Raw genomic sequence first — 24475 nt, 5'->3', positions numbered from 1 at the left:
CTCAAATAAGGTAACACCTTCCTCATCACAAAATCAGAAGAGACTCTACTACTCACAAATATCGACCAATAGCATATCTACCAACAACATATATGAGTTCCCTTGCAAGGAAGGGTCTTCATTCAGCGTAAGAGTTGACAATTCGAGTCTGGGTTGGAATGGAAAATGGTCAACCTTGCAAGGGTTGACAATATAGTCTGGTGTTGGCTTAGCGGTTAGGGTGCCGGCTTGGGATCCTAGGATCCTGGGTTCGAATCCCGATCGATCGCTGAATTAACGCCAAGGGGGTTGACTCAGCCTGACATCCTTCCGAGGTCGGCAAATTGAGTACCAGCTTGCTGGGATGAATGATCACGGTGTGTACCCTGATGTAGAATAGGTACACCGTATCCCTGCGTATCGTAAGAGGCGACCAAGGGTTGGCGTCAGGAAGGGCATCCGGCCATAAAAACATTGCCCATTGCCTCAAACAGGGAACCATGATTGTCATGGGGCCCGCGAGGCTAACCTCCGCTCCAGTGGGGAAAATGGCCTTAAAACGATCATTCATTCATTCATTCATTCTACCAACAACATACAAACATCTAACGGGAATCATCACAGAAACGATATACCACCACCTACACAATCAGGAGGCCTAGAGGCAGAACAGAAGGAATGTAAGATAGAATGCTATGGAACAATAGACTGAAGTGCGGTGCTACGCACACAACTTGCTTGCCAAAGAGGTAGGCCACAACGCGTTTGATAACCAAAAGAGTCTTTATTACGAAAGCTCAAACTGTAGCACTGGGCGGGCTCGAGCTTGGAGCCCGCATATATCTGCCGGGGCCACGCCAAGTCCCCGGGCGTGGCCGATCGATCGATAGGCGGGGCATGCCTTCCAGTTCCCCGCCTGGACGTTCGTGCCACCTGCTGGTGCATTGAATTCGTGTCCTCTTGCTTGTGTCCGCCACACGCGCCCCCCCAGAATTCCCGAGCACCTGAAGGGCGAGTTTGTGGGGAAGCCGGATGACCCGGCCGAAACGCCCCCTGGCGATGGGTGCCGGTCTGGGGGGTGGCAGGACGGCGGGGCTGGGGGGTGCCGGGGTCCGACCGCTGGGGGGCGGCCTTGACGCGGAGGAAGAGCTGCTGGCGGGGGTGCCGGGGGTCCGACTGCCGGGGGGCGGCCTCAACGCGGAGGCAGAGCCGCTGGCGAGGGGTGGTCCGGATCGAGGTGGGCCGGCTTGAGGCGGTCCACGGAAATGCGATCCGGGGCACCGCTGATGTCGACCGTGAAAAATTTGTCCCCGGTCTCCAACACGTGGAAGGGCCCGTCGTACGGGGGCCGTAGCAGTGCCCGGTGGGCGTCGTGCCGGATGAACACGTACTTTGCCGTGCAAAGCTCCGGGGCGACGTGGGAAGGCGGGCAACCGTGGTGTGCCGTTGGCACCGGGGCGAACCTCTGGGCGGTCTCCTGAAGGGCGGAGCGCTGTTGATCCACGGACCAAGGAGCCGTGGAGTCAGGGATAAATTCACCCGGTACCCGCAGTGGTTGCCCGAAGACCAGCTCCACCGAGGACGTGCGCAGGTCGTCCTTGGACGCCGTCCTGAGGCCCAGCAGGACCCAGGGGAGTCTGTCGACCCAGCCGCCATCCTGAAGGCTGGCCCGGAGCGCGGCCTTCATGGAGCGATGAAAGCGCTCGCACAGGCCATTGGCCTGGGGGTGGTAGGCCGTGGTGCGGTGTAGTTTCACCCCGAGCCCTTGCGCCACCGAGGCCCAGAGCTCCGAGGTGAACTGGGGGCCGCGGTCAGATGAGATGTCCGAGGGGGCACCGAACCGGGCAACCCAAGTGGCGATAAAGGCTTGTGCCACCTCAGCTGCAGACGTCGCCACCAATGGGATGGCCTCCGGCCACCATGTGGTGCGGTCGACCATGGTGAGGAGGTGGGTGAACCCTCGCGAGGGGGGCAGAGGTCCCACCAAGTCGACGTGCACGTGGTCGAACCGCCGCTCGGGCACCGTGAACGGGGCCAACGGTGCCTGAGTGTGGCGGTGGACCTTTGCGCGCTGGCACGCGAGGCATGTCCTGGCCCAGTCGCGGACGTCCTTCCAGAGGCCATGCCAGACGAACTTTGCCCCGACGAGTTTCTGGGATGCCCTCGCGCCAGGGTGGGACAGGCCATGGATGGCGTCGAACATCGGGCGCTGCCAGCCAGCGGGCACGATGGGGCGAGGCCGGCCGAGGGAGACGTCGCATAGGAGGGCCGTGCCCGTGACGTCGAACGGCACCTCGGTGACGCGGAGGCCTGTGACGGCGGTCCGCAAGGCCTGGACGCCGGGGTCGGCGGTCTGGGCCTCCACCATCCGGGCATAGTCGACCCCGAGGTGGACCGCGTGTACGACGACGGACCGGGAAAGGCAATCCGCCACCGGGTTGTCCTTACCCGCCACGTGACGGATGTCCGTCGTGTACTCGGACACGGCAGAGAGGTGGCGCTGCTGCCGTGCCGACCATGGCTCGGCGACCTTGGCCATCGCGAACACAAGGGGCTTGTGGTCAACGAAGGCCGTGAACGGGCGGCCCTCCAGCAGATGGCGGAAGTGTCGGACCGCCAGGTGGAGTCCGAGCAACTCACGGTCGAAGGTGCTGCACCGGCATTCGTGCGGGCGAAGCTACCAGATGAAAAACGCCAGCGGTTGACAAGCACCACGCACCCATTGCTCGTGCACCGCGCCCACCGCGTAATCCGACGCGTCGGTGGTGAGGGCGATCGGTGCATCGGGCGCCGGGTGCACCAGCATGGTGGCGTCGGCCAGAGCCAGCTTTGCGCCCGCGAACGCCGCGGCCATCGGCTACGACTATGCGATGTCACCTTTGCCTGGCTTGCCCCGCATAGACCGGCGGCCCGACCGTGGGGATGTGATGCTCCACCCCGTGTTTAACGGCCACCGCTGAAAAGGTGGGCCGCGTGAGGGCCGGGAAACTAGCGAGGAGGCGGGTAAAGTCGTCCGCTGCCGGAAGCGTGCAAACTAAACTCGCCGGGACGGAACCCTCCAGCAAGCCGCTTGGCAAGCCGCTCGGTGAGCCGCTCAGTGAGCCGCTCAATGAGCTGCTCAGCTAACAAGCGAGCGAGCTAAAGGTTTCAGCCTGGACGAGCCGTTTGTGCTTTCCGTCGACCAGCAACCCATTCGCACATAGGAAGTCCGCACCGAGCAATGCCATCGGCACGCTAGCGGTCACGAACGACCATTGAAAGCGCTGCCCTCCGAACTGCAGGGAGAGGCAGCGCTTCCCGAACGTGCGGATGGGTGTACCGTTGGCGGCAAGCAATGCGGGGCCCCGGCCCGCGGTTCGCTTGTCGGACGTGTCGGCTGGGATGACGCTTTCCTGTGCTCCTTTATCGCAGAGGAAACGGCGCCCGGACAAGGTGTCCGTGATAAAGAGGAGGCTGCCGGAATGGCCAACGCTCAGAGCCGCGACCGAGCGCCGGCTTGGTCGTTTCCCGACTTGTCAAACGAGCACGGTGGGCAACACTTCCTAGCCTTGTGGCCGAACCTGGCGTGGTAAGAGCACCAGGCTGGCGGCGGCGGGGGCTTCAGCGGCCACGGTTTTCTCGGCGGCGGTGGTGGTGGTGGTGGTGGGCGGGGCGCGGCAGCGGCCATGAGGGACGCAGCAGCATCAGCCTCAGGATCCACGACGGCCGCACCGTAACCTGACCGCGTGTCGCAAGCCGCGAAGAACTTGTCGGCCTCTACGGCCAGGGCGCGGGGTTCTTTTATTTTGGAACCGGCCAGCGCGAGGCGTACCTGTGCGGGTAGCTGGCGTAGGAAAAGCGCCCGAAATAAGAAATCCGGGGCTTGGTCACCCAGCAACGACAGCATATGATCCATCTGCACGGATGGTCTGGTGTCACCGAGTTTGGGAAGGTCCAGGAGGCGGTCGGGCCGTTCGATCTCCGTGAGGCCGAATGTGGCGATGAGGAGACGTTTGAGCACCCCGTACTTGTGGTCGGCCGGCGGGTGCCGCAGGATGGACACGACTCGGGCGGCAGTGCCGGGCCCGAGGGAGGCGACCACGTGGTAGTAACGGGTCTCGTCCGCCGTTACGCCTCGAAGCTGAAATTGTGCTTCGTCCTGCACGAACCACACATCGGCCTGTGCTTCCCAAAACTCTGGGAGTTTTGCCATGACGGCGTTGTTGGCCATGACACGTTCGGTGGACAGCAACAGCTGAACCAATCGGGGTCACCAGTGAAGTGCGGTGCTATGCACACAACTTCCTTGCCAAAGAGGTAGGCCACAATGCGTTTGATAACCAAAAGAGTCTTTATTAAGTAAGCTCAAACTGTAGCACTGGGCAGGCTCGAGCTTGGAGCCCGCATATATCTGCCGGGGCCACGCCTAGTCCCCGGGCGTGGCCGATCGGTCGATAGGCGGGGCATGCCTTCCAGTTCCCCGCCTGGACGTTCGCGCCACCTGCTGGTGCGTTGAATTCGTGTCCTCTTGCTTGTGTCCGCCACAAGACCACCTATCACGAAACAAGGCCATACTCGAAAAATGCAAAACGAGAAGAACCAAATTGTCCACAGTCTGGATAGCATACAAAAAAAGCTTTTGACAGTGTTTCACATTCATGGATGATAAAGTGCATGCAAATGTACAAGATTAATCGCCAAGTAATGAAACTGGTTGGGAAAGCAATGGATCGATGAAATATCGTATCCAATCTTGCAGCACTCGCAAGGAAAGATCGAAATACCAGGAGTGAAGATACAATGCGGGATCTTCTAAGGAGACGGCCTTTCTCCCCTCTTGTTTTGCCTTGCTCTAGATCCACTAAGTAACCTCATTAATGTGCAAAGACACGGATACACCCTAACATCCAATAAAAGAACATCCAAATAAACAAGAAAAGTGACGCATCTACTGGACATGGATGATTTAAAACTTTTGCACTGAATAATGAAAAATTAGCAGAACAACTGAAATTGGTGAAACGGTACTCTGACAACATCACAATGGAATTTGGCCTAGATAAGTGTGCAAGGTAGACCAACAAAACTGGACAACATAAAAATCAGCTAGATTCAACAACAAAGGAGCTGGACAACAAAGCATCTTACAAATACATTGGAGTGGAAGAGGGCCACCAAATATGTCGCAAACAATTACCAAAGAATACTTGCGTAGAACAAGGCTGATCCTGAAAACATATCTCACTCCAAGGAACAAAATTAAAACCATAAACCAACTAGCAGTACCAATGTTCCAATACAGCTGCAGAATAGTAAACTGGTCACAATCAGAAATTAAACGAGAACAATGCGACTGTGTCGCCAATATGCCTCTGCATCGTCCCACAACGGGTAGATGCCATCACTCTGCATATGCATGGGTAGAGGATCACGTTTGCGAAGTTTTGTGTTGATCGGATAAGGTTTGTTTGTATATCTAAGATGGCTGCCAAACCACGTGACCCATGACATCATCATTTTCAAATTATATGCAACAGTGCTGTTAGATGATATTTGCAAAATTTCGCATCAATAGAGTGAGCGGTTTCAGAGATATAATTATTTAATATTTTCCTTCAATCCAAAATGTCTGCCAAACCATGTGACCTATGATGTCATAAATTTAATATTTCAATACAAATGGATCATAGATTATGTGCATGCAATTTAAGATTTTTAGGATAAGGAATTTGATTAAAACATTTTGGCTGGTATACCACTTCACCTATGATGTCATCATTATCATGCTTTTGTTCCCCATTGGGAGTACTTGACAATGTGGCAAGTTTCAAATTTTTCCATTCAGCGGTTTCCTAGAAATATTTTTTTAATTATTTGCTTTTAATCCAAGATGGCTGACATACCACGTGACGTAAGACATCACAATTATCATAAAAACATTATGTAATGCATGGGTGTCACTCCTACCCTGAAAGTTTCCTCTCAATCGGACATATGGTTGCTGAGAAAAACGAGGTTTAGCCCGTACGGATGGACAGATTGGGGATAGACAAAGAAGGATAACTGGAATGCTGAAGATGAGATTGGCTCAATTGGGACGGAGAACAAATCATTATAAATCCCAAAGACCAAGGACACTACACGAATGCTTTTTAGAGGATTCCAGGACTGAGTCAATTGTACAAGTGTAGATTTTGCAAGGTAGAAACAGAAAGCACGAGTTACCTCCTATTGGGATATTAAAAAAACTCATGTCAGAACAGCTGTACACACAGAGGCACAACAAGAACGAAGTATGTGGAATAATCCACTGGCACATATGCAGAAAGTTCAATATCCCAGTTCCACAAAACTCATGGAAACATGAACAACGCTTTTGTGTGACCTGATGATCCTATCCAGCATGAATATAGAAAACAAAGCACTGCAACCCGACATAGTACTCAGATATGAAAAGGAACATAAGGCATTGCTAATTGAGGATTTAGTACTCAGTGATTTTGGTCTAAATAATGCAGAGATCAAGAAAATGTCCAAATATCAAGACCTCAAGAATGAAGTGACAGGATCCTGGAAGCTGAAGAGCGCCGAAATTGTAACAGTGATAATTGGAGCAATGGGCATGATAAAGAGGAACATTACAAAGATCCTACAAACCATCCCTGGTAATGTTACCACAAACGAACTACAGTTGGTGGCTGTACGGGGCTCAGTGACGATCCTGAAAAGAGACCTCAGAACAAAACTCTGAGACCAACCCAACTCCACAACTGTTAGCCCATGAATTAGATCCTTCACCAAAAAGAAGTTGGATACTTCGAGTCCTCGGAGGCCTCCGTTGAACCTTATGAAACCCGAATTATGGGGATATCAACCAACACCACATACACAATAACATTTTTTTTTTCTTCTTTTTTTTTTGTATACAAGATCGAGGCTCGTGAAAGAGCTAACATTAATCACACAAAAAGACAAACCGACACACAAAACACAAAAAACAAGGGGAGCGGCAGACAAGATGGGGAGAGGGGGGGAAGGACACAAACACAACATTTGAGAGCAGGGACATCGGGAGGACTTGGGGGGAGGTGGGAGAGGAATAAAACATATGAACACTGCAAGGACTCTGGGGTGCATTAGCGGGGGTAGAAATGATCAAGGTTTTCGATGGGGGAAGATAAGAGATGGTGGTGAACAGCTGTTTTAAAGACGTGGAGGAAGGAGTGGGATTGAAGGGAGTGGGGGAGTTTGTTCCAGAGGCGGGAGAAAAGGGGAATGAAAGAGTGAAGGTGAGCAGAGAGCCTAGACTTTGGCAGTTTAACCATAAGAGGGTTGCAGGCAGATCTTGTGCGACCTGAAGGAATATTGGGGGGACAGAGCACAGAGCAAGGCCGGAGAGGAGTCGGTAGAAGACAGAAAGACCACCAACCTGCCTGCGGTGAGTGAGTGAAAGGCCCTCTGAGTTGACTACATCGCAGGAGATTCCAATGATTCTGAAAGCTTTGGCCTCAACAGCGTGAAGCCGAGCTAGGTGTGAGGCAGGAGCACCAGCCCAGAGAGGGGAACAGTATTCCATTGAGCTGCGGATGAAAGCCTTGTATGTGGTGAGGAGCTCAGGTGTGCCAAGGAAGGACTTCGCATGACGGAGGATGCCCAGTCGGCGACTGGCTTTGGAGGCCAGCTTGGAAATGTATTTTTCCCAGGAAAGATCATGGCAGATAGTGAGACCCAAAAGCTTGAGCGACAGAACTTCTTGGAGAGGATTGTTGAGAAAGTAGATGGGAGGGTTGTCCAGTCGGTCCTTTCGGAGAGACATTGTAAGAGTGTGAGATTTGTCAGGATTGAAAGACATGAAAGACACATTTGCTTCCTATCCCCTTTTTGTACCTTTTAAAAAGAGCTCTTATAAGCTTCCGAGGCCTTAATTGTGCTTTTGGCACGACTTACTAGTGGACCTGGTGTAAGTTTGAGATAATTACTGAGTCGTGTTTCCATATCAGATTTGAACCACAACACCTGTGTGGAATGTAGACAGTGGAGGCTTAAAGGAAGTGGAAGAAAGAATGGGTGAAAAATTTAAAGGGGGGGAAAGAGGGAGTTCTGTTTTAGGAATGAGGGGATAATTATGATAATAATTATAGTAATAATACTAATAATGATGATGCTATCAATATTGTACCGCACACACAGAGCAGGGAGATTAAAAAGCTCGACTATTCCACCAGACTGGAATTGTCAATTCTTTCGCTGAATGAAGTTCCTTGCGAGGGAACTCATATTTATTTATTTATTTACTAGCGGAGATGGGAAAGAGGGAAGGAGGCTTGAGGAATCCAATCTCCAGGAACTAACAAGCCTTACTACTCTTACCCTCAATTATATTAGTGACAACTCCACCTTCAACTTATGTTAAAATCTACACTTATCTGTGTACTGATTATACTCGTTCTGAATAACAACATAGCCTGCAAAAATTCCAATGTAAATACGGTATGGTATCTCGGGTCAAAGAACAGCTGAATGTATTTGCTCGGGAAAGACATGTTTGAGCAACTGAGCTGATTGAGGTGTTGACTGTTGAGTGAAGAAAAGTGAGTCAGAGTAAAAGAACCTGGTTTTTCAATTAATCACTCTTTCAATATCAAACTCCCTGACTCTCTTCAATCCCACTCCTCCCTCCAGGTCTTTAAAACAGCTGTTCACCACCATCTCTTGTCTTCCCCCATCCAAAACCTTGATCTTTTCTACCCCCGTTAATTCACCCTATATCCACTTTTCTGAAATACCATCTTCTTTCCTGGAAGTCCTTGCTGTGTCCATGTGTTTTTTTTTTTTATACCTCTTACACCCCCAACCCCCTTCCCACGCCTCCTCCCCCCAAGTCCCCTCCCTCCCACAGATCTCCCGATGTCCCTGCTCTCAAATGTTGAACTTGTGTGCTGTGTGCTTCCCCCTCTCTCCCCATCTTGTCTCCCGCTCCCTTTATTATGTCTTATGTGTCCGTTTGTTTGTTTTGTCATTAATGTTAGCTCTTACACGACCCTCGATCTTGTACACAAAAAAATTAATTCCTTTGTTCATGGCACAGAACATCAGTCGTCATTGTTAATTTTCTGATCAAGAAGCACAAGTACTGAAATCACACACAGAAGACTTTCAACAATGGCAAATTAATTTATCCTGCAGATCTCTGAAATTAACACCCTCATAAAGTATAAATTAAACCTGAGCATGTGTTATGTATAAAGTTCATAAAACGTATAAGTTGCATATTGTAAATAATTGTTATAAATTTTGGAGTAAATGACAAGAGATAGTTTCATTTGCAATCCCCCTCCCCCTCCCTTTTCCTCCTCCCCCTCCCCCTCCTTTCCCCCTCCCCCGTCCCCCTCCCTTTCCCCTCCCCCTCCCCCTCCCCCTCCCTTTCCCCTCTCCCTCCCCCTCCCCCTCCCTCTCCCCCTCCCTTTCCCCCCTCCCCCTCCCTTTCCCCCCCTCCCCCTCCCTTCCCCCCCTCCCCTCCCTTCCCCCCCCTCCCCCTCCCTTCCCCCCCTCCCCCTCCCTTCCCCCCCCTCCCCCTCCCTTTCCCCCCCCCCTCCCCCTCCCTTTCCCCCCTCCCTTTCCCCCTCCCCTCCCCCTTCCCCCTCCCTTTCCCCTCCCCCTCCCCCTTCCCCCTCCCCCCTCCCCCTCCCTTCCCCCTCCACCCTACCCCCTCCACCCTCCCCCCTCTCCCCCCTCCCATCCCTCACCCTCCCCATCCCCCCCTCTTCTCCCCTCTCCCCCTCCCACTCTTCTCCCCTCCCCCCGTTCCCCTCCCCTCCCCCCCGTTCCCCTCCCCTCCCCTTCCCCGCCCGGCAATGCCGGGTACTTCTGCTAGTTTGCAATATTCTGCTTTACTGATTGAAGTTGCGATGAAGGGGGGCCTAACCCAACAATTTGCGAACTTGGGCCTGTGGTTGCACAGACATTTTATCCCACTGAGAAATAACGAGAAGAATTACAATGAAGCCTTCACGGATCACCTTCACCTGTCTGCACCGAGGTGCTCGAACAGGAGCTCCTGGTTCGGTCATTTATATGCCGTGGCCTCCGATCCCCAACAACAACACATCCACCCACCTCCGCCCTCACTACACCGCCGGCAAACATGAACAGCGAGATGCAAAATAATGTTCAGTTATCGGCCTCGCCATATTAGATCCCAAAGCCAATGCACGTCCCCTCATTTCTTAAAGAACTTGTGGTGGGCAGAGGCCACAAGTGGTGATAACGCCGAGGCTGGTAAAGCATGGTCCTTGTTTAAACGAACGGTGCGTATACCAATCGATCTCCCTGAACCCAACCAGGGCCCAGGCTCAGAGTTATCTGACTCTCAACCTGCGACCTTATCTTCATGGCTGGACCCTCCTCTGCAGGCACCTTTTTACTCTTCCCGCCTTTATTTCTGATCTCACAAAATCCACGTGTGCAGATGATTACTGATGCCAACACTTGGCTGAAACTGAGTTTCAGTAATATGAGTTATACTATGATCACGTTTGATTTGTTTATTAAATCTTATGTATGGTATCGTGACATGCACATATACACTTGTACGATACACCATAGCCCTGTACAGCCCTGTACATGTACAGTTTCGTTTTGTACACCTCATGTACTGCATGCAAAGTATTGTATGTTATACATACACGAGGATCATCCGAAAAGGTCTAGCACCACCACATATATAATAGGTTTCGTACACCACTTACAAACTTCACATGATTCTTCTACAGTCTCCTTCCCCTTCAATGCACTCCGTCTAGTAGTCAAACCAACTTTGTGATCTCAGCCCAGAAGCTTTCCTTGTGAAGTGTCCTTAACACAGTGGACAGTGCTTTGTTAAACTCTTCAACAGATGTAAAGTGTCTTTGGATGAAAAAAAAAGAAGTTTGGATTTCTTTCAAAGATTTCTCGGTGGGTTTATTGCGCATTTTTTATTCAACATCACCATTAATTTAACAAGAGTTTGGATATCTTGCTGAAGAAACTGCCCAAATCTAGGCTCTCTGCTCACCTTCACTCCTTCATTCCCCTTTTCTCCCACCTCTGGAACAAACTCCCACACTCCCTTCAATCCCACTCATCCCTCCAGGTCTTTAAAACAGCTGTTCACCACCATCTCTTATCTTCCCCCATCCAAAACCTTGATCTTTTCTAGCCCCGTTTGTTCAGCCCAGATCCACTTTTTAGAAATACCGACTTCTTTCCTGGAAGTCCCAGCAGTGTCCATGTGTATTTTTTTAACCTCTCCCTTTCCCCACACCTTTTCCCACGCCTCCTCCCCCCCAAAGCCCTCTCCCTCCCACAGATCTCCCGATGTCCCTGCCCTCAAAAGTTGTACTTGTGTGCTTTTCCCTCTCTCCCCATCTTCTCTCCCGCTCCCTTTATTTCGTCTTATGTGTCCGTTTTTTTTTTTTGTCATTAATGTTAGCTCTTCCACGAGCCTCGATCTTGTACACAAAAAAAAAAAAAAAAAATTCACAAATCAGCAAATTCAGCTAAATCATGTTGTTATGAGATGCAAAGAACTATTAAAAGGATGTAATAATTAATTTCAAATGTTATAATTGCCCGTAAAAGGCTATAACAATAAATATATGTGGAGAAGTAAAACGTGAACACAGAACTCTGTGTTATACAGGAATAGCAATGGGTCGAGAGGTGCGCACTCTCACCTTTGAGCTGTCTAACCTGGCTTTGAATCTCGACCCAGCTGTAAACTGCCATCCTGGTTTCTCGTAGGCAGGGTGATTGATCAATGTGTGTGGCGTCCCTCGGATGGACGTTAAACTGATGGTCCCGTCTGCTCGCATTAGTTGGGTGCACGTTAAAGATCCCACGGTGTCCTTTGCGAATAGAAAGTGAGTTATCGCCGGCATCCTGAACAAATTACAAATTCCTGTACACTCAGTGGAGTATCCTGCGCCGGAGTGATGATCAGTTAACGACTGGTTAGAGTGGACAAAACATACATACAAACATACATCATACATACATCATACATTCATACATCATACATACCTATACACACATGCATACATACATCATACATACATACATACATACATCATATATCATACATACATACATCATACATACATCATATATCATACATACATCATACATACATCATATATCATACATACATACACACATACATCATACATACAACATATATCATACATACATATTACATACATCATACATACATACATCATATATCATACATACATACATACATCATACATACATCATATATCATACATACATCATACATACATACATCATACATACATACATACATACATCATATATCATACATACATACATCATACATACATACATCATATATCATACATGCATACATCATACATACATACAAACATACATACATACACACATACATACATACATCATACATACATACATCATATATCATACATGCATACATCATACATACATACAAACATACATACACACATGCATACATACATCATACATACATACATACATCATATATCATACATACATCATACATACATACATCATATATCATACACACATACATCATACATACATACATACACACATACATACATACATCATACATACATCATATATCATACATACATCATACATACATACATCATATATCATACACACATACATCATACAAACATACATACACACATACATACATACATCATACATACATACATCATACATACATCATACATACATACATACATCATATATCATACATACATCATACATACATACATCATATATCATACACACATACATCATACAAACATACATACACACATACATACATACATCATACATACATACATCATATATCATACATGCATACATCATACATACATACAAACATACATACACACATGCATACATACATCATACATACATACATCATATATCATACATACATCATACATACATACATCATATATCATACACACATACATCATACATACATACATACACACATACATACATACATCATACATACATCATACACACATACATACATCCACACATTTTTAGTTGAAAAAAGTTTCTCGACTACCCGTGAGTCCGTGACCATCCCAAATCTTTGTCAAGAGTACAGGCCTCCATTAATATTACTCCTGAAGGAGCTTTTTTGATATATTTCCGAAGAACAAGTAAATTAATTATCAAGTGCAAGTGTTGTGTTGATGTTAAATATAAAAATAATATATGGGTGATACCTCCGTTAAAAGATGAACGTTGTGAGAGGTATTTAGAAGAAAAAAACATCGCACCCGTGTCTGAAGGAAGTGGTTCAGTTTGGCATTTTAAATATGAAATAGGCAAAGCCTAGAGACGAATGAAACCCATTAGAATTACCTTTGGAATTACCCTTTAGAACCCTTTAAAATTAAACACAGTACGTGAGAAAGATTCTTCTTCTTCATTCTTTACAGACGGATGGAAGGAAGGACATAGCCAAATATTGAAGCGGCTTCACCGCTTAAAAAGATTCTGTCAAAGTTGTTGCAAATAAGAATAACTTTGACAAAAATGGTCTGTAAGTTTTTTATTATTATTTCAGGCCACAGACTTAATGATAAACACTCATATGAGCATATAATAACGTGCCTAACCTCTCGTCTGAATATAATAACATATGCCCTGCAAGTATGCAAACATTGTACTTTGGTGATGTCTACATATTACATACTCAAACATAAGGAACATTTGGAACTCTTTTTGCTTCACCCTTCCCCCCACCCCTCCCTACCCCCTCCCACTCCCCATAATATCCATTCTCTACCCACCCCTTCCCTCCTGTCATCCCCTAACCCTTTTTCTTCCTCCTGCTCTCCCACCCTTACAAACAAAGCCATTATCCCCACCCCTCCCCCCAAGTAATTTATTTTTCTCAATTTAACACCCACTCCTCATGTGTACAGAATTGATAGATGATTCTGCACACCCACTTCCCATGTACAGAATCAATAGATGGCGGCATTCTGTATTTAATGTGAAGCATGCGTGCCACCATAAAACAATTATTACATCCTGCCACTGACTGTTTGTTGTTAATGGTAAAAAAAAAGACAAAAAATATAGTCAAGTGGCAGTGACACGACCACAATGGCACCACCAGGAGATACCGTAGATTATAGATCCACGTCTTTGTTTCCCCCCATGGATCAGCTCATCCTCTGTGGGAAGTGCTACAACTCATGAGGACAATTCTTCTTTATCTTGTTCTGATCACAGTTTTGTAGTTCGGTCCATCGGATATACATATGGAACGTCCATTACGTACGGTTAGTCATTAGTGCAACATTTCAACCCACGTACATCCCCACCAATGGTTTCACAACACGCGGTCTGCGTGCAGCTGCTGTAGTTGTGTACATGGAGAGCCAGCAACGTGCGGCGTGCCAAACATGCTGGACTGCGCATACGCGGCTGGATATGCCGAGAGTTCGTACGCAGCGGCGTACTGGGCTGGGAAACCAGCGGCTTGTGTGTCCGGGTAGTACAGCGGGTTGTGCGATGCGATTACAATTCCAGGCTGCAGCATGGTGTGTGGGTACAGCAGCTGCTGCACGGGAACTCTGCAAGGCAGGGATGTTTGAGGTTAGAATAGAAGGGTGTGGAGTGGCGAATGAGACACTGAGTGTCAGTGTGATGTATACCTACATATATGCACACATACATACATACATATATATACATACATATATACATACATATATATATATATATATATATACATATTACATACATATACAGACATACATATATATATATATATATATATATATATATATATATATATATATATCTATATATATATATATATATATATATATATATATATATATATATATATATATATATATATATATATATATATATACATATATATATATATATACATATATATATATATATACATATTACATACATATACAGACATACATACATACATATATATATATATATATATATATACATATTACATACATATACAGACATACATACATATATACATATACATACATACAGATGTTGGACTGATTGTAAAAATATATACTTTAAATCACATAATTTATCATTACTCTTAGTGTAATGTGTTTTGAAGGAGATTTTCCTTCAGTGGCACCTATTGACACCAAATAAGAGCTGCACGAGTTAAAAAGGTAAGAGGGGGATTAAAAAAGTTAAATGAATGAGATACAACAGTCCAGCAGCATGAATCTAGGATCGGGAGGAGGGGGGGGGGGGGGATTGGTCGGAGAATGTGGGGAGGGAAGAAGTTGCCCATCACTTTGACAATATTAATGGCAAAAGTACAATTAGCCAACTGGCAGATAGAGCGAATACAAATATGAAAGTTAGGATAAAAATTTGTACAAGTGAGCTCGGGACAAATGATAAGGGTAGTAAATCAAAATTCCCTGTTGATTTATTTCATTATTTTGAGGAATGTTTTTCCATGGCACGTTTTCCAGACAAGCAGAGAGAGGTACTAAAACGCTGAATGAAATCGTGGTGGTTTTATCTTTGTTTTCAATTGAGGAACTTTGAGCTGCATTTTGGCGCACAGTTCCGGGGTGGGGGGGGGGGGGGGGGGGTTCGCGCCTCGTTCCGCTTGGACTGAAAAAACCGAAATCGACAGAATGCAAACCACGAGCGCGCGTGGAAAAAGCCACAAAAGGGAATCTCTATTTCAGAATTGCAGCGTTTGGCAAACTTCACTTGTTTATTGAACAAAACAAGAGGAAAAGGTCCTTCTCCAAATTCAGCTCCAATCTTTGAAGCAAGCTGGTGGATTTATATTACTGGTAGCACCTGCTCCCCCCCAGATTTGGCATAGTTTCCCCACCCGCAATACCTCCTTCCTCCGGCAGGGGTCAGTAGTTTAAACACTCACACTGTTCTCCATGTTCAGGGAAAAATCGCACGTCATCTCCCCACTCTTGTTGGGGGAGAGGAAGGAGGTACTTCGGCCACATGGCCTGATCCCGAGTACCACGAGTTCGTATGCCAATTTTGGTGGAGATTGGCCCAGCCATTTCCAATTCTATGATGATTAGACGTACATAATGCATGGCTACATACATATTCACACACAGTGAATTGCCTTATTTTAGTATGATCACCATCCTTTTGTAACCATCATCATTTAGGATGCAGTGGCTGCTGGTTGCATCATTGCTGGGAGTGCAGCTGTGCCGCTGATGCAGTTTTTCCTGCTTCCACCAAGCTGGTACTTACTTTGCCGAACTCGGTTAAGGTAGCTGCCTTTGGATCGAGGAGTGTTGAGTTTGAGCCCCTGTCGTGCTGTTACACCAGGTGGGTTGACTCAGCCAATCATCCTTCCGAGATCGGTAAAATGAGTACTACCTTACTGGTAACAGGGGAACTGCCAGAAAAAATGATGCAACCAGTAGCCACGGGCTGCATAGGAAACAACTATTGGGAAATTCTCGTGAGATGTACATATATCATCTTCATGAGATGCTATTGTTATGCCTATTGTCTCTGAGAACTCATTGAGATCACTAAACGTCTATGTATAGAAAGAATAAAGAATGATTCAAAAGAAGGAATTGCAAAGATATTTTGATGAAAGCATTCCGAGTTAATTATACAGCCTTTGTGCATGGAATGGATTATAGACCTTGACATAAAACGGTTTAACGAAAATTCAAATATGCTTTTGCGTTACATGTGTGGGCTCTAGGGGTCAGGGTGCATATGATGTCACATGGTGTGTCACGCGCGTGGGAAAACGTGTGGCGTAAGCAGTGTAGGAAAACAGGTAAATGTCAAAAACAGCTTGGGCCATCACAGACCAGAGCACTTGCGGAAATGCAACAGATTACCCTCACCATCATTACCTCCACACAATGTGTTAATTAATGAGCTGAAGGTCATTTATTGGTTTGGATTGTTGACTAATAGTCAGGTTCACGATGTTTTTTCGTTCAAAATCATGGTAGATTAGCAAACCTATACATTTTTGGAAACGTTATTACATGGAAAATCTGAAAATCAATGTTTACATTTGCCAATTCCAACCAATTCGATTCGACCAATTCGACCAATCGACCAATTCCATTCGACCAAATTCGACCATTCGACCATTCGACCAATCGCTTCGATCGACCATTCGACCAATTCGATCGATTCGATTCGATTCGATTCATCGAATTCGATTCGATCGACCATTCGACCAATTCGATTTGCCAATCAATTTGACCGACCTTTGCTTGTGTGGAACGGACTGTGAAAACGATGCGGACTATATTGTCGGATACGACACACAGGACAGTGATGACGAACTCTAAATGGCATATTCTGTAATCGTGTATGTTTGATGCCATTGACTGCCTGTGTATATTTTGTCATTGACTGCCTGTGTAGATGTGAAGTTATACTGACTGCATGTGTATATATGATTTGGCTGACTGCCTGTGTATGTTTGGTGATATGAATTATTGTGACACATTTTGATGTTATTAACTGCCTGTACAAAATGATAACATGTATTTGATTATGCAACTTATCGCGAATATAAAGACAGTATTTTGCAATTCAAAACCTTTGATTCGTGTCTTACCATTCCCCATAGCACTAATTTGATACTTTCATTGGATTCCTTGTCCCTGAAAATATAGGTTTAGTATATTTTAAAAAGTTTTTCGGGTAATTAGAGGCAGAAATAGAACAAAATATGTATTTTACAGTGGCCATTTTGAAAATCCAAAATGGCCGCCATACAGGTATCTCTCCAAATGTAAACATTGATTTTTCGTTTCCTTATGCCATAACCTTTCCAAAAATGTATAGGTTTGCTAATCTACCATGATTTTGAACGAAATATAATTTATTGACATAGAGAACCTGACTATAACCTCAACGTCAGGATCATTCCTGAGCCACCTGTATTTTTTTTTTTTAACAACAATCCAATATATAGCGACAATTCTCCCAAAACCAGCTCGGTTTCCCATGCTTAAAATTCAAATCATTAAAACAGCTTCAGCTAGATTTGAACTGCAAACCTCTGGGGTGTCAGGATGTCCTCACCAATACTTTATACATAAGCCTTATTAAAACCAATGTTAAAGCCATAAACACCCAAACCAACGTTGCTGGAGTATCGCTGAGTGTTAGACAAGCCGGAAGAACATCACCGAGCTGGCTCGTGCAGGCTCACTCACCCATAATGTCGTTGTGTGACCCCTGAAGACAAAGCTTGCAAGCCGAGTGCGAAACCTGCACGGACCAGAGGGTAGTGGGGCCAGCTTAGCTTTCCGAATGTGAGGAGGTGCCAAAGCATGAACTTGTATTACATACAAATATATTGAGATATTATATCTGCAGGTGACTGCACACCTGGCTGTAGGAGGCGTGGCTTGGCCCCCAGGTAAGCAAGGTTCACGTTCGCTTTGCGTCCATCGATGATGGGGTTTGGGTCCTTGCAAGCTCGATCCGCAGCGAGCCGTTCTCCCATCGTCACCTGCAGAACCGATAATAGGAATTGTCAATGTTTACATTGAGGAAGTAATTATATATAGCTACAATATATATAATATATATTGTAGCTATATATAATGGTGTGTGTGTGTATGTTACCGATAGACTCCTAAACGGAGAGGCTCACGTGCTTGATATTTACCATAGACATGGCCATTCAGCCTGGGAAGGACATGGCCTACCGAAAAATATTTGACGAGATCCATATTTTTTATTCATATTTACCTCAGCGCATTTCAGTGAGGAACATTATACACGGAATCTCAGCTGGTGCCAGAGCAGCTCGCTGATTCACTCAGAGCGATCACGTGATGTTCCATCCTCGCCGCCAGACCATTGAACTGAAAATATATAGAACTAGCCGAAACCCGTGGAACATCCACGGAAGGGAGGATGCGGTGTATGGATAGAGTGTACCATTATGGATGGCATAGGGGATTTGCTTGTCTGAGTAAGAGTTAGGAAGAAAGATGAGAACGAAGAGTGCATATATGAACAACGATCGCCGACACCGGCACAAATGCATGCTCTGGATTGTCCACTCAGTGGGCGGCTTGCTTTCGCCTTCGCCTGTCCAATCAGTGGACGGCTTGCTTCGCCTTCGCCCAGCAGACGCCAATACGATGGCGTCGTATCGGTAGTTAATCGGATGCTTTTGGGCCCCAACGTCGGCTAATTCAGATTTTTCGAGTATGGCTGTACGTGATAAACAAAGAGCGCGGTTCGTAGATCGTAAATCCATTAGTGCCGTGGGCATCGGGTCACTGGGTGCGGCGTAAAAGGGATAACAAAGTCGAGTCCTTACTCGATTATTATATAGACTAGCCGAAACCCGTGGAACATCCACGGAAGGGAGGATGTGGTGTATGGATAGAGTGTACCATTATGGATGGCATAGGGGATTTGCTTGTCCGAGTAAGAGTTAGGAAGAAAGATGAGAATGAAGAGTGCGTATATGAACAACGATCGCCGACACCGGCACAAATGCATGCTCTGGATTGTCCACTCAGTGGACGGTTTGCTTTCGCCTTCGCCTGTCCAATCAGCGGACGGCTTGCTTCGCCTTCGCCCAGCAGACGCCAATACGATGGCGTCGTATCGGCAGTTAATCGGATGCTTTTGGGCCCCAACGTCGGCTAATTCAGATTTTTCGAGTATGGCTGTACGTGATAAACAAAGAGTGTGGTTCGTAGATCGTAAATCCATTAGTGCCGTGGGCAGTGGGTCACTGGGTGCGGCGTAAAAGGGATAACAAAGTCGAGTCCTTCCGCTATTATTATATAGATGACCATTGCCATTCACACCACATAGGTGGAGATGCACCTTCCGGGCGCCATCTTGGTTGGCACTCGATGCTGGGCGATGGTGATTTCCATCACGCGTTTGCACGTAATTCAGAGCGAAAAGCGATTGCGTTTTTTCACCTTATATGCGATCGTGTTTTGTGTCGATTTTTGTCGATTTTGTGCGATATGAATTAAACGTCTTTGAAACAGCTGTGAAACGTCTTTCCACAACCCTTCCTTAACCGATTGGAACAGTTTATTGCCGCACAAAATGGCATTTTAACAGTTGTCTGGCTTTTAAAATCTGGGACACGTTCAAAACAAACGAGATTCGCGAAGCGAGTTGGTCGAGTCGTGCTAACCAAGATGGCGACATGGTGGCTACACTTTTCACGGAGTATGAGCGTTCTATATATTTTCAATTCAGTGCGCCAGACTCGCTCACGTACTTTATTTGTGGCATAGACATGGCCATTGGGCCTTCACGGTGTAATTTGTGCGAGGCTTTTGTGCGAGTGAGCTTGAGTCGAGAGGGCGAATGTACGTTGTTGGTGTTGGGAATGTACGGGTCGCCCTAACCCCACCCGGCAACGCCGGTACTGGAGGGCGTCATAGGATCCGTGAGTTTCCAAAATCCGCTTCGTGCTGTTGTTGCGAAGATGCAGGACGATGTCGCGATTGTTGTGCTGCTCTCCGACCATGAGAACTGCAACGTCATTGTTGACTAGACCTCCCCTTCCTCCCCTCCCCTTCCCTCTCCCTCCCCTTCCCTCCCCCTTCCCCCTCACCCTCCCCCGTCCCCCTCACCCTCCCCCTACCCTTCCCCCTCCCTCTCCCCCTACCCTTCCCCCCTCCCTTCCCCCTCCACCCTCCCCTTCCCCCTCCACCCTCCCCTTCCCCCTCCACCCCTCCCTTCCCCCTCTACCCTCCCCCTCCCCCTTCCCCCTCCCCTTCCCCCTTCCCTTCCCCCCTCCCCCCTCTCTTCCCCTCCGCCCCGTTCCCCTCCCCCCCTTCCCCCTCCCCCCGGTCCCCTCCGACAATGCCGGGTACTTCTGCTAGTATCTATCTATAATTCCAGTAATCTCTGTGTGTGTGTATGCGACCGCTGTTTCTCGACAACTACCGGTCCGATATACTTTAAACTTGCCAGGTATATTGCTGGGGACCCGAGGATGTGCCTTTTCAAGGTTTCATATTAATCGGACAATTACTTACCGAGCTATGTCCAAAAAACGATTCAACCAATCAGAGAGCAGCGAGCTATCGCGTGTGCCGAACGTGGCGAACACACTCTGCCTCGGACGGCACATTTGAGAGCGTATTCATTTATTTCACGTTGGCAAACTATGTTGCCGCTATGTTGGCGTTAAACTATGTTTTAAAACTAATTAAAACCATTTCATGTAAATAGAGGGGGGGGGGGGGGGGGGATTGTCACTGTACTCGCAAGCCGTTCGCCGTTCGCTTTGGCGTTGCGAATGGACCAAAACATTTCATGAACCAAACCATTTCATGTAAAGCGTTCGCCGTTCGCTTTGGCGTTGCGAATAGACCAAAACATTTCATGAACCAAACCATTTCATGTAAATAGAGGGGGGGGATATAATTTTAGATATATATATAGTACGGGCATGCCCCAGTATATATAATATTGCCAATCAAAAATCTTACATCACCACCGTCATTATCAATGACAAATGTCATACATGGGTTTTGTAAACAATTTCCTTCAAAACTCCACCTGATATTGATATCAACCTTTATGTCTCGTGCTGTGACCGTTGCACACGGTTTTGATTGTACTTCTGCCTTTTTGTAGATGTCACTTTCTGGCAGTCTATCGCAGCCTATAATTTGGCCATAATTTGTACAAGTCTTTGTGATATGTGCCCAAATCTGAAACAACTGTCTGAGATGAGTCTTTGCTCGCATCTTTGTCTTTCTCTAGAGAGTTATGGAGTCGAGTGTGCAGCTATGTATCTTATACTGCACGATATCTCATGGGAATGGATTGAGAGGTTCATAGGATATCTACATATTATGCAAAGTAACAAGAGGTAGGAAAGGGGTTGGAGCTATTAATTAATATATCTGAAATCATATAGCTGATGGTACTCGAAAATGCCAATAAAATACCTGGATGAGGTCATGTGCGTGCATTTAAATAAATAAACAAAAACTGTGTGACATATTACAGAAGAAGGTTGTCGATGATCACGATTAAATGATCATGTTCTCGTGGGGCATGAAAGGTCATAATCTCTAGGGAAAGGTGGTGGCAGTAGAAAGAGTAGATAGGTTTCAACCTAGAAGAAAAACCTAGAAGCATTGGGGATAGAGCGGAGTACAAGGATATTGGCAGGACATGTATGTTGCTTGTGTGTGGATGGATGGATGTGTGTATCTGGTGTTGATGTAACGCAGGCATGATGGACCAAATGGCCTCCTTCTGTGACAAAGTTCCTTGTTATCTCCGCCACCGAAGGTGGATGGACAGAGCTAATGCCTGTCTGTTTGTCTGGGACAATATATATATATATATATATATATATATATATATATATATATATATATATACATACATACATACATATGTCTGGCTGTCTGTCTGTAATGCCTGCCACCCCTGCCTGTCTGTCTTTTGGCTGTCTATGAACAGGATATCTAAAAAATTTGTGGACTGATTCGGACAAAATTTGGTGGAGAGGTTGGGTGTGCAACAGGACGAAATGATTCGATATTGGTGAAGATCCAGATCCGGATCCGGATAGATGTAAAAAACAATTTTATTGATTTGTTTTTCACCCAGAGATGAGACCAAAAACTACATATGGCACAGTATTCCAAAAACGTTGTGGACGGATTATGACAAAACTTGGTGGACGAGTTGGTTCGGTGACAAGGACAAGCTGATTAGATTTTGGTTCAGGTCCGAATCCAGGTCTGGCCTATCATTGGGATGCAAAACATAAACTGTTCAACCTGGTGGAGGTATGCGCTCTACCGAGTGGTGTTGTAGTTATTCCTTATTACTGTTATGTATATTCCAACAACATCACCAGAACCTTTACCCCATTCCTAAAGCCAAAAAAGGATTCAAAGAGATTATTGTGAACGTCAAGTGACACATAATCGGCGGGATGGAAGGGCGTGGATTGTGGACAATGAACGCACACCGATGTGTCCTTCACCACCCCACCTGCCATCGGTCGTGACTTTGTAGTAAGGAACTCGGAGAAATGTTATCGGATATTATGGACCAGCTACAAATCTTCAAACTGGTCGCTGCAGCCATTTGTGTGTGGGGGATGGGGCTTCATGAAGATCTCGGATCTATGGATTGAGAAAGGAAAGTGGGAATAATTCTGTCATTTCTGCGGACGTACTATGTAAATCCTGCAGTTTTTTTTGTTTCTCTTTTACTTCCAGTTTTGGTTTGGTGAGAGAAGAAAAAGAATGTAAAGTTAACATTTGGGTTGGTAATGGTGGCGGTTAACGTAGACAAATGGTGCACACAACCACGATTCGTCACTGCTGGTAGGATTCACCACTAGACTGTCAGGAACATTATACCAAGGTGTCGATATGCACTCCATATCCTACTATTTATTAGCTCCTTGGAAAAGCAATAAAATATTTTTTTTAAAGAAAATAAATATCTAACTGAGCAATTATTTGAGGCTTTGAGCATAATGTGGTTTTAACGATCGACAATCACGTGCTGCGACAAGACATACATATTATTCACTCATAGGATGGTCGAGTGCAGACAACGAGGCGGACAGAGACAAGTCCCTCGCAAGAATCGAACTAATAATCGCTCCTGAGGAATCATGAGCCGTAAGACATCTGCGACATGGACGGACGAACAATGAGAGATCGGAGACACGGAGGAGGAACCACGGGAAATCCGCGACATGGAGGAGGAACAATGACATCAGAGACCCGGGGGAAGTAACGGCGAGAGGTCGCGGCGACACGGACTCGGAACCATATGTGAGCTGCATTTGCTTACGAATCCGTAACCGCGAGATTTCCCCGTCTGACGATCGGTGATGACGACGGCTTCATCGATGTCGCCGAAAACCTCGAAGAACTTGCGCAGCGAGCCGTCCGTGGTGTGATACGGTAGTCCGCCCACGAAGATCTTGGTGAACGTCGTGTCCTTCTGCATGGCGCACGCCACAGGTGCCTTGTGTGCGGGGGGTTCGACCCGCGCCACCATCAAATAGGGGCGGGCGGGTCGCGGGCGGGTCCCGGACGGGTCTCCGCCCTTCGATCCCTTCCACCACAATACTCCATGGAGCACGGCGGGAACCCTCCTTCCCGTTGGCACCGTTTCACAATATCCTGCTACACTTCGCTGAGACTTTGACTACGAAGCCCCCTCCAAACCCCCCTTCCTCTGATCGCTGTAGACCTTCCTTTAATATCCCCCGTGGTTTCCTCTGCAAGTGTTGCGCGGGAAAGTTCCCGCTCTTTCCATCAATCAACCAGGATTTGGACAAATGAGATTACCAATTCATGCCAACAAACGATTAAATTGCATTAAATTATTATGGCGGTAGTCTTCGATATAGGATCGTTCGATTTATTAATAGTACCGGTACACTAATGATCGTGACCTCAGTTTGGACCAATGA

At 46.7% G+C, this 24475-nt stretch overlaps 1 protein-coding gene across 1 annotated transcript; it reads right to left on the bottom strand.

The window, feature by feature from the left end:
* Positions 1-13566: 13566 nt before the first annotated feature.
* Positions 13567-24235, bottom strand: LOC137422620 (RNA-binding protein 24). Its single transcript, XM_078773314.1, has 4 exons — positions 23848-24235; positions 18406-18529; positions 18231-18285; positions 13567-14612 (listed from the first exon to the last, which is right to left on the bottom strand). Exons 1-4 carry the CDS (start codon positions 24055-24057, stop codon positions 14369-14371), a joined length of 633 nt encoding a protein of 210 aa, XP_078629440.1. The 5' UTR covers positions 24058-24235; the 3' UTR covers positions 13567-14368.
* Positions 24236-24475: the final 240 nt, after the last annotated feature.

Source organism: Myxine glutinosa, chromosome 2 (genome assembly GCF_964187855.1).
Source record: "Myxine glutinosa chromosome 2, kmMyxGlut1.1, whole genome shotgun sequence".
NCBI lineage: Eukaryota > Metazoa > Chordata > Myxini > Myxiniformes > Myxinidae > Myxine > Myxine glutinosa.
Note: the sequence above shows the minus strand (reverse complement) of the source record. Positions and strands in the feature narration are given on the sequence as shown.

Excerpts from the sequence above, each read along its gene's own strand:
- LOC137422620 (XM_078773314.1), bottom strand. The coding sequence starts at position 24,057 with ATGGTGGCGCGGGTCGAACCCCCCGCACACAAGGCACCTGTGGCGTGC. Across the intron at positions 18,530-23,847 it reads AATCTCGCGGTTACGGATTC|GTGACGATGGGAGAACGGCT; the intron begins GTAAGCAAATGC and ends TCGGTTCTGCAG. Across the intron at positions 14,613-18,230 it reads GTCACACAACGACATTATGG|AGTTCCCGTGCAGCAGCTGC; the intron begins GTGAGTGAGCCT and ends CCTGCCTTGCAG.